This window comes from Hippocampus bargibanti, linkage group LG03, assembly GCF_051943395.1.
Source record: "Hippocampus bargibanti isolate YZ-2025 linkage group LG03, ASM5194339v1, whole genome shotgun sequence".
NCBI lineage: Eukaryota > Metazoa > Chordata > Actinopteri > Syngnathiformes > Syngnathidae > Hippocampus > Hippocampus bargibanti.
Window position 1 is genome coordinate 1,889,105 of NC_142736.1, and position 12,301 is coordinate 1,901,405.

At 36.9% G+C, this 12,301-nt stretch overlaps 1 protein-coding gene across 3 annotated transcripts in view; it reads right to left on the reverse strand.

The window, feature by feature from the left end:
• The window catches only part of rhpn2 (rhophilin, Rho GTPase binding protein 2), a 74,115-nt gene that overhangs the window by 26,162 nt on the left and 35,652 nt on the right, over window positions 1–12,301 (reverse strand). For all 3 annotated transcript variants that reach the window (XM_088991482.1, XM_088991481.1, XM_088991480.1), the window contains one exon: window positions 4,025–4,140. In XM_088991482.1, the coding sequence (XP_088847608.1) occupies window positions 4,025–4,140 (116 nt within the window). The remainder of the gene's footprint in view (window positions 1–4,024; window positions 4,141–12,301) is intronic.

Here is a 12,301-nt window from a genome sequence, read left to right on the forward strand (position 1 = left end):
TGCTTGCAATTGATGGCCACTGATTTTAATCACTCGCCGGACCGCAGACAAGTTGCTATATTCGACTCTTGTGCTGTAAAAATACATTTTGTCAATCTGCAGATTTGATTCGGTTGTTCCTTACTAATCCTAACTGACTGGGAAAAAAAACAACTAACCCAACTAACCTTGGAATCATCTAGCCAAACAAACAAATAAAGAAACAAGCAAATACATAATAATAATAATATTAATATTAATAATAATTATAATAATAATTATAATAATAGTTATTTTGAAGCACCGTTCAATCTCTCATTTGCTTGTAAATTTATTTATTTATTTATTTAATAACAAATCATTTCATTTCTAAGCGCCTTTCAAAACTCTCAAGGTCACTTTATAGTAATTTGTCCGTTTGTATATGCGTTTATTTATTTGCATGTTTATTATTTTATTTGCTTGTTTATTTATTTATTTCTATATTTGCTTACTTTTATATTTGTTCATTTATTCATCTATTTACTAGTTTGTTTGATTGTAAATCTATTGTTTTATATAAATACAGACAAATAAACACACAAGGAAATAAACAAATACATAAATAAATGAACACAGATAAATAAAAAAAAAAAAAAATACAATTACAATCAAACAAACTAGAAAATATATGAATACATGAGCAAATATACAAGTAAACAAATATAGAAATACATAAATAAACAAGCAAATCAAATAATAAACATGCAAATAAATAAATACATATACAAACAAACAAATAAAGAAATAAACTAATAAATAAATACATTTACAAGCAAATAAATAAACAAGCAAATATATTAAATAAACAAATAAACAAGTAAACAAATACAGTAAAGTCTCGTTATATCGATATTCTCGGGAGTCCGAAAAATATCGATATAACCGGGACTATCGATATATCCGACCCTGTTCGCATGTAATTTTCTCCGTGCGTGCATAGCAATAGTATCGTAATAAGCGGGACTATCGATATAACCGATATCGATATAACGAGACTTTACTGTATATACAAAATGAAAAAATAAATAAACATGCAAATAAAATAATAAACGTGAAAATAAATAAATGCATATACAGACAGATAGATAAATAAATAAATAAATAAATAAATAAATAAATAAATAAATAAATAAATACATAAATCCACAAATAAAATAAACATGCGAATGAAATAAACATGCAAATAAAGAAATGCATATACAGACAGACAAATAAATGAATAAACTAATAAATACATTTAAAAGCAAATAAATAAACAAGCAAATATATTAAGAAATAAACAAGTAAACACACCGATAAAATAATAAACACGCAAATAAATAAATACATACATGGACAGATAGGCCGACAGATAAATAAATAAATAAACAAAATAAATAAATAAATAAATAAATAAATAAAGCCTGCGGGAGGGGTGGGGGTCAACCCTAAATAATACAAATGATACAATAGGAAATGTACTTGCTGGTCAACACACACCGTGATCCGCCTGACTGAAAAGGCATGACACAAAATGGCTTGTCTTTTCTCCCCCCTGAGATAAGATAAAGACAAACTGGTTGAACCAGACGGATTTCACCTCCTGCTGATAGACACACACACACACACACACACACACACACACACACACACACACACACACACACACACACACACACACACACACACACACACACACACACACACACACACACAACTGCAAAGACACGATAAGGCCACAATAAAGACATCAAGAGTGTGTGGTGTTCTTTCCACAGGTTTCACCTCACGCATCGCGATGTGGGGAAGAAAAAAAACAAAACAAAACAAAACAAAAAAGAAAAAGTTGATTAGCTCCTCAGCAGGGCATACTATGTGAAGCACTGCAGGAATGCTAGACAGCAGACAGAAGACTGCAATGTACGCATGCTCAAAACACATCGTCAGTCAACATAAGCACGCACACGAGACTTTATTTTGAAAAAAAAAAAGTCCTTCGATTCGATTTGCAAGTTTGGTGCCGGGCTTGTTGTGCAAAGTCATCCCGGTCGTTTGCACTGAGGTCAGGAAGGTCAGCAAGAGACTTTGGAAGTTTTATCAACAGCCTTGGGGTGTAAACACACAGGACTTTTTTTTTCATGCTCAGGTGCTATTTTAAGCTACCATAGGGAGATAGCGGCAGATACGCAGACAGAGTAGATAATGCAGATTTTATTCATCCTTGGGAGTGACATTACATTGTCACGCCTGCAATATTAAGAAAGAAAGAAAGAAAGAAAGAAAGAAAGAAAGAAAGAAAGAAAGAAAGAAAGAAAGAAAGAAAGAAAGAAAGAAAGAAAGAAAGAAAGAAAGAAAGAAAGAAAGAAAGAAAAGAAAAAAAACAAAGAAAGAAAGAAACAAACAAACAAACAAAAAAGTAAGAAAGTAAGAAAGCGACAAAGGAAGAAACAAAAGAAAGAAAAAAGAAAGAAAAAGAGCTGCAACCAAAAAGTAAACAGACAAAGATAAATAAGAACAACATTGAGAGGAACACAAGGAAAGGAACATCTACAACAAATATAGCATAGCATAGCATACCATTGCACAGCAAAGCATAGCGTAGTAAAGTATAGCATAGCACAGCATAGTATAGCATAGAAGAGCACACCATAATATGGTGTAAAATAGCACACCATAGCATAGCGTAGTATAGTATAGCATAGTATAGTATAGTATAGTATAGTATAGTATAGTATAGTATAGTATCGTATGCTTGCTATATACAGTAAAGTCTCGTTATATCGATATCGGTTATATCGATAGTACTGCTTATTACGATACTATTTCTATGAACGCAAGGAGAAAATTTACACGCCGCAGGATCGGATATATCGATAGTTCGGTTATATCGATATTTTTTCCGACTCCCGAGAATATCGATATAACGAGACTTATATATAGTACAGTAAAGTCTCGTTATATCGATATCGGATATATCGATAGTTCGGTTATATCGAAATTTTTTCCAACTCCCGAGAATATCGATATAACGAGACTTATATATAGTACAGTAAAGTCTCGTTATATCGATATCGGATATAGCGATAGTCCCGGTTATATCGATACTATTTCTATGCACGCACGGAGAAAATTACATGCAAACAGGGTCGGATATATCGATAGTCCCGGTTATATCGATATTTTTTCGGACTCCCTTGAATATCGATATAACGAGACTTTACTGTATATACTATAGTATAGTTGCTGCTGTGAAATGTAAATTTCTCCACTGCGACACTAATAAAGGCAAATCCAATCCAATAAAATCCAATAGTATAGTATAGTATAGTATAGTATAGTATAGTCTCGCATAGTATAGCGTAGCGTAGTATAGCACACCGTAGCACAGTATAGCACAGCATAGCATAACATAGCAGAAACTCGGTTAAAAAAATGCTTTACAAGCACAAATAAACTATTTTTGTTTGAAAGCCCTTGTAACGCTAGGCTGGGATTGAAATTTGAAAGTCTTTATATACAGTAAAGTCTCATTATATCGATATCGGATATATCGATAGTCCCGGTTATATCGATACTATTTTTATGCACGCACGGAGAAAATTACATGCAAACACTGTCGGATATATCGATAGTCCCGGTTATATCGATATTTTTTCGGACTCCCTTGAATATCGATATAACGAGACTTTACTGTATATATAAAGACTACGCTATACTATGTGAGACTCTACTATACTATACTATACTATATATATACATATCGTAGTAAGAGAGAAAAAAAGAGGTATAGTGACGTGTTAGGTTTGTCGGCCATTTTGTGTCTGTATACAGTGGCTTCTTTGTTTCCTTGGCATGCTATTGTTCAGGATTGTTGCCACCTTACTCACCTTAGTCCTTTATACAATTGATGATTTACGAGGTAAAGCCGAATCCGACCCAGGTATGAGTGACAGCATGCCAATGTGCTGATGCGAAGCGCCGCGAATGTGAGTTTTAAGGAGCGACGGTGATTTTGCGCTCTTACTTGAGAAGGTTTTCAGCTCCCGCTCGCATCCTCATTTCCTTGATGATCTGCTGGTTCAGACTGGCTCGCTTGTTTTGGAGCTTGCTTCGTCCCGTCTGGGCGAAAGGGCTACAACCCTGGTGGACAAAAAGTTCAAAGCAAATGGTTCAGTTGACTTCTGGTCTCTTAGGTGCGTCTGTCAGAACATGCCGGCCTGGAACCATACAATACAATACAATACAATACAATACATACGGATGTATATCGTGCTTTAACAACAGCAGAAGCTAGAACAGAAGAAACAAATTCCCAGAAGACAAATCAGCCCATTTCCGACGGAGCTTGGGCGCCATCTTCTGCATTTTCTGGGTGCTACATTGCTGTCATTGACGGCTTGAATTGATATGGGAGGACTTCTGTAATCGATTGCAAACATGTATGCTTTCCTCTTCAGAACTATTTGAATCATAAACACTGGATGAGTAACAAGAAAGCATCTTTTCCGAATCTGAAGCCATTGTTTTGAATCTAGAGGAAGGCGAAGACGTCCTGGCGTGACGTCACGAACAAGGGGGCGGGACCTTCTGAAACAGGCCATTTCCGGTTCCATTTTGAATTCGTTTTTGGACACTTGAAGTCATTTTGATTGGTGTTTTTCATTTGACTAAAAATATCAGCCTGTGTGTTTTGGGGTATTTTAGATGCTATAAAACGTTTTTCTGATGTCAGTTAGGAAACAAAAAAAATGGTGTCGGTTGTCCTTTAATGCTGACTTCCAAGCCCAATCTTAAACCACAAACCTTGCTTGAAACCCTAACCCACCCTTGAAAACTATTATTTGAACCCTTAACCCTAACTAAAAAAAAAACTAACTTCTCAACTATATTTGAAATTCAGGCCCATCCTTGACTTGAAACTTTGACCCCTGAAACAAACCCTAATTTAAAAACCTCACAAGACCAATAACCATAAAATAAAAAGTCTTCATCTGGGCCTTCTTTCCTCACCCGAGGTTGAAACCACAATCCTGCCGTGAAACAATTGAGTGTTAAAAATGTGGTTGCAGCTCAACATGAGAGCCGTTTTGAATGTTTTAGCTGTTTTATTGCGCTTGGTGAGAAAACACACACACACACACACACACACACACAGAAAAACACAGCTGGTGCGCAGAAAGAAAAGCGTCATTTTGTATTGTAATGGTTTCCCCTCCTCTGATATCCTTCCTGCGTTTCAGAGTTCGGGAGTCAAATGGTTACCACCCATTTTTTTCACGTACACAAACGCACCCAATGTAACTTCCATTAGAAGGTTTCTTCAGCCGTCGTCTGTACTTCTTTGAAGGTGTCGGACTTATCCAAGAGGCTTCGTCAGCTAACTAAAATGTTGCTGGTAGCTCTGGCCTTATATATATATATATATATGTATATATATATATATATATATATATATATATATATATATATATATATATATATATATATATATATATATATATATATTGCCCCATTTGCTGTGGTATCCCCTCATCAGCATAACTAAGCCTATGTTGCCTAAGAAGTCTGTTGTATGAACAATCCAAATTAAACATCAGCTTTAGTTATGCCTCAGATTTAGTGAAGGGTTTTGCTGTTTTATGAAAATAGCTTCTTATACTTCCCTTTCAAACCATCTACAGTGATACATTGGCTTACGAAGTTAATTGGTTCCCAGACAGCGTGTGTAAGGTGAAAAGTGTGTATCCCAAAATTTAATTTCCCATAGGAAACCATTAAAATGAGAATAATCCGTTCCCAGGTCCCCATAAAACATACTTTTCTACTTTATAATTTTCTAAGCCTTGAAACTACACAAAATATACCTTATTTTATGTATAATAAATGTGCTATGGTACTATAATGAAAGAAATAAACTGTACTGTATAAAAAAGCCGTTTTATTTACCTTTGTAATGGTCGTTGATGGCTTGATGGAATGGAGTGGCCGCTTTCATCAGCATTAAACACTTGATAAGGAACGAGTGAAACGAGTCCAAATTTCACTGTTTTCTATCCATTTTCTCAAAATGTCACTTTTGTTTTTTTTTTTTGTTTTGTTTTTTTATTATTATTAGAAGCTTTTTCGTCTCCCTTTCGTGTGTGTGTGTGTTTTCTCGAGGTATCACTGTATTTTCTTTCTCTAAGATTTTAACCTCATTGTCGTCAAATGAGTGGTTGCTAGTTTTTAGGTGCATATGTACCACAGATTAAAGCCCGCTAGTATTATCCCTGCCATGTCGATAGTCTATTTTTGAGATTTTGTTTAGTCTCCCCAAACGTATTGCTCTTTACAATTTTCATTTTTACAATGTATTAAAGAAACCTTTTCATCGATGGACCACTCCTGTATGACTGAGAGCTCACACAGACACACCCAATGTAACTTTGATCCGAGTGACATCATAGACTCCGTACGCCCTTTTTGGAGAGCAAGGAGTGGTCAGTAAATATCATTCCATTCCGTTGCTCCACATTCTGCGGCCACGTTATCCAGATAAGAACCAAATTCCGAGAGGGCGATCCCAGCAGGGTGCAACAGGTGGTGTCCAAGTGGACACAATAAAGCATTTTTTCGCTTGTATTTTGGTCCATTTCCTCTTGCACATGACAATGGAATACTGAGATGTGGCTAAAAACAAATGGACCAATGAACCAAGGACAATAATACGAATAATATCATGACACATTGAAGCGTATCATACATCCTTGAAAATAATATGCCCAAATGTGCACTGTAAGTAGGTGTGGCATTATCGGTTTGATATATGTTACCGTGGTTTAAAATATATAAACAAACAAATAAGCAGGAAGCAGTGGGGGGCCCTTTCGCTCTGACTAATGTGCGTTGTCCCGAAAATTAATATTATAAAGAAAGAAAGAAATGAATGAATATATAAATAAATAAACTGACAAATAAACAGATAAATACACGCATGGGTAATCAAACAAATAAAAAATATATATAAATAGATAGTCAATGCATAGATAATAAAGAAATAAATAAATTGATTATATAATGATATAGCTAGCTAGCTCGCTATATAAACGAACAAACGTATAAACACACAAATACAGAAACAAATAACCAACCAAATAGATAAACAAACATAAATACATATATAATAAGTAAATAAATAGACGAGTAAATAAATAGACAAGTAAATAAATAGACAAGTAAATAAATAAATAGCTAGGTAGATAGATATCTAGGTAGATAGACAGCTAGTTCGCTAGCTAGATAGACATAAACAAACAAACAAACGTATAAACACACAAATAAGTAAATAAACAGATGAGTAAATAAATAAATAGGTAGATAGATAGCAAGGGTAGATAGACAGCTAGGTAGATAGCTAAGTAGCTAGATAGCTAGCTAGATAGATATATAAACAAAAAAATGTATAAACACACACAAACAGAAACAAATAACCAACCAAATAGATAAACAAACAAATCAATACAAATAAATAAATAAGTAAAAATAAATAAATAAATAAATAAATAAATACCTGGGTAGATAGATAACTAGGTAGATAGACAGCTAGGTAGATAGCTAGGAAGCTAGATAGCTAGCTAGAAAGATATATAAACAAACAAATGTATAAAAACACAAATACGGAAACCAACCAAATAGATGAAGAAACAAATAAATACATATACAATAAGTAAATAAATAGATGAGAGAGTAAATAAATAAATAGATACATACATACATAGATAACTAGGTAGCTAGATAGCTAGGTAGATAGACAGTTAGGTAGATCGACAGGTAGGTAGACAGACAGCTATGTATATAGCGAAACACATAAGTAGATAAATAACTGAATAAATACCTGAATAAACAAACAAATAAATAGGTAGATAGACAGCTAGGTAGATAGATAGACACCTAGGTAGATCGACAGCTAGGTAGACAGACAGCTAGTTAGATAGCAAGATCGCTAGATACACACGAGTAGATAAATAAATACCCCTGATTTCGTGTTCAACTGTGTAAAAACTTTTGTGTGTGTGTGTGTCCATGTGTTAACGAAAAAGAAAGTATTCCTCAAGCATACAACACTTTCCTTCAGCAGCGAACAATCATAAAAGTCTTGCAATTATTATGAGTAGTCATCCAATCTCAACCTGGTGGACAAACTGAGCGGGTGGGAGGACACCCAGAGGGCCACACAAAGAGCATGACTCATCCTTGCTGGCACACACACAAAGCGTAGCCTTTCTCCCAAACAATTGGGCCGAAAAAAAAAAAAAAAAAAAAAACAGTCCAGTTTGTCGTCATGAGTGGCGAAAGGAGCGTCAGCGCAGAGCGCCGATACGTATGTGGATCTGTCGCTGCTTGGAATTGAAGCGGATTGACGTGGTGATAGGAGATGTGAGACAATCTCTTTTTGTCAATGGATGCGACAGGTTCATGTTTGCTTTTAGCATTTAAGCTTGTAGCAAACGTGCACGTTCCACCACAACGCCCTTGATCCACTGGTGAAAAGGATGCTTCGACCCTCTCCACTTTCATCTAGAACTGCTTCATACAACAAAGATCGTGCCGAAAGTGCTTAGGATTATTTTGTCATATTATTTGTTATTTCAATTTTTTTTGTTCTTTTGACTTCAAGATGGCGTCGCTAAAGTGGCTGCCTTTACAGCAGCTCCTGTATTTTGTTTTTCTACTTCTTCCTTTCCTCTTACTTTAGAGTGTACACTTCAAGGTTAAAATATCCCATCAATCAGGCTCCACAAATAACCCGCACAAGCCATCTGTACACTTGATGCAAAAAGCTATCAACCCAGCTAAACAGAACACAATTGATGAGGAACTAGATAAAATGATCGCAGAGAAAGCACCTACAAGGAATCATTCCTCAAGATGGTTAAGGAAGAAGGCTACCTCATCCTTTTCCATTCCTCATCCAGTGTTCCTCATCCGGTGTTTAATGCTAAGGAAACCGGCCACTCCATTCCCTCAAGCCATCAACGACCATCACAAAGGTAAATAAAATGACTTTATTATACAGTACAGTCTATTTCTTTAATTATAATACCATACCACATTTATTATACATAAAATAAGGTGTATTTTGAGTAGTTTTAAAGCTTAAAAAATTAGAAAGTTATGTTTTATTGAGACCTGGGAACGGATTATTGTCATTTTAATGGTTTCCTATGGGAAATTAATTTTTGGGATACACACTTTTTGCCTTATCCACTGTCTGGGAACCGATTAAGTTTGTAAGCCAAGGTATCAGTGTACAAGGTTAGCAGTCAGTGGAAGCACCCGGAAGATTTTCTAAGGGGGACTGCAGTGTCGCGTTGGGCCGTCCAGGCAAGACACGTGTTGTCAATTTGAGGTTGTGGGTGTGGGGGGGGGGGGGGGGGGTGCTGTTCTGACGTCAGAGGGGAGGAGAAAAGCTAACGATTTGGCTTTTCTTTCCGTGCCATCTTTCCAGAGAAGAACCGCAGTAGTTTTCTCGCAGGCAAAAGGCACAACGCTTGTAAATCATTCAGAATGCGCGTGAGCAAAGGCCGAATTGGCTTTAGGTTTAAAGTTTGACCAGAAAAGCTTTCCAAAGCGACTAAACAACTGTGGAGTTAACATTCGGGGGAAGAATGTGAAGGTCTCTACCTCTTCATTAGAATCAGGAGAAGAGATTGCCGAACTTTTGACAAGATATTAAAATCTAGTCACGCATTTTCAAAACAAAGTACAGTTATACCTTGGCTTACGATCATAATTGGTTCCCAGACAGTGTGTAAGGCGAAAAGTGTGTATCCCAAAAAATAATTTCCCATAGGAAACCATTAAAATGAGAATAAGCCGTTCCCAGGCCCCCATAAAAAAATAATTTTCTACTTTCTAATTTTCCAAGCCTTAAAACGACACAAAATATACCTTATTTTATGTACAATAAATGTGCTATGGTATTATAATTAAAGCAATAAACTGTACTGTTTAATAAAGTCGTTGATGGCTTGATGGAATGGAGTGACCGGTTTCATCAGCATTAAACACTTGATGAGAAACGTAGCCTTCTTCTTTCACCATCTTGAGGAATGATCCCTTGGAGGTGCTTTCTCTGCGATAATTTTACCTAGTTCATCATCAATTGTGTTCTGTTTAGCTGGGTTGATAGCTTTTTGCATCAAGTGTACAGATGGCTTGTGCGGGTTATTTGTGGAGCCTGATTGATGGGATATTTTAACCTTGCAGTCTACACTCTGCTTTTCAACTATCAAAGTTGAAACGAGTCCAAATTTCGCTGTTTTCTATCCATTCTCTCTCGGTCGTCTGCCTGTCACTTAATGTTTAAACCACCTCCCATCACGACTGCGTTCTTGACGAATCACGTGGTTTTAACCGACGACTGGGGGCGGGGAATAGAGGACCAAAACAAGCTGGCTGCCATTTTCTTTTAGGAGAACGGGCTCATTCGCAAACGACACATCACTCATTGTGGCAGCTACGTGTGTATCCCGAAAAATAGTTCGTATGCCAAGGTAAAATTTTCATAAATGTAACGTTCGTAAACCGAAAAGTTCGTAAACGAAGGGGTTCGTAAACCGAGCTATCACCATATTAAATGAGAAAGACAAACATTCGGACAAGGACAACAGCATTGTGGTGTGTGTGTGTGTCTGTGGGGGGAAGTGTGTGTTCCAGTTAAAGGAGGCAGATGTGGTGCCAGGCTGCGCTCTCTCTCGGCTTCACAGGAAGTGCCACGAGAGCCTCAATCCAGACGGCGTTCCGAAGGGGGATTGACACACACAAAAGGGGAATGTCGGGATGGAGTGAAGCTGTCACAACACTCGCATGACAACACTGGCAAAACGGCAAAGAATCCGCAACCTACAATCAAGGCCTCGTGAGAGCTGGCGTGCTCAACCCAAATCCAGAAACTGATTAAAAAAAAACATCAAAGTAGACTTTTGTTATCGCAAAACGAACACCGTTTGCTATCGTAGCACGTTAGCATGACAAATTGTCCGTGACAACACAACGCAAGCAATCCGAAAGATAACACAATGTCATGTTTATTTAGCTCATCCTATGTTATCCGCAACAGCACCTTGCCTTTTGTGGAATTAAAGTTCAAAGGTTACGGCGCTCTAAAATACAGTTAGACCTCAGTTTTACGAACGCTTTAGCTCACGAACTTTTCGCCTTACAAACATTACATTCACGAGAATATAATCTTGGCATACAAACTACTTTTCGGCGGATAAACACCAAACCATACGGTCAAACAGAGCCGCGGTGGCTAGCGGACTAGTTTTCCACACCCCCTTTGAGTGCAGATGCGGTTTGCTATCAAGTGGAGTACTTTTGCTATTATGGGACCGAAAAAGACTCCACCACAGGCTAGTGGTAAGCCGAAGAGGACACAAAACAAAATTACGATCGAGCCAAAGAAATAGATCATCGAGCACTTAGCGTCCCAGTACCAGTATGCTAAGTCGACCATTGCTGCGTGTGGCTAAGGTTGTTTCTGTGTTGTCTCAGCAACGGTCTCAGGCAATAGAAGAGGTTGAAAAACGTCTGTTGATTGGGATTAACGAATAGCAGCTAGCAGGGACAGTGCGAGTGAGGGTATTATCGCCGAGAAAGCAGGGCAACTTTATTTGGATATCATCAAGAGGCAATGACATCAACGACCATCACAAAGGTCAATAAAACGATTTTATTATACAGTACAGTTTCTTTCTTTCATTAAAATACAATCGCACATTTATTATTCATAAAACAAGGTATATTTTGTGTAGTTTTAAGGCTTCGAAAGTAGAAAATGATGTTTTATGGGGACCTGGGAACGGATTATTCTCATTTTTAATGGTTTCTTATGAGAAATAAATGTTTGGCAGACGAACTTTTCGCCTTACACACACTTTCTGAGAACCAAATAAGTTCATAAACTGAGGTATCACTGTACTCGCAATGGACCATAACGGCCCAGTTAGAGGCTTTTATTTTGAAATCCAAAATGTGTTTTATACTGGATGTCATTAGACAGCGGGAAGGTGTGCCTGATGTCCGGTGAATGTGTGGCTTGGTGTGAGTCATAAGTTTCTTGCGTAATCGTGTGACAATCAGGGTGGACGCCGCGGAGGTGATTCAGTCTTTCGAGCAAAGTCAAAAATAGCGTTTTACTTTGGGGAGGTCCTCAAGTCGAATCACTTCCACAAACGATTCACTTTCAAATGGAGAAAATGGACGTGAATGAAGTGCGTTTATTTATATACTCACTTGTACTCAACATGATTCAGAC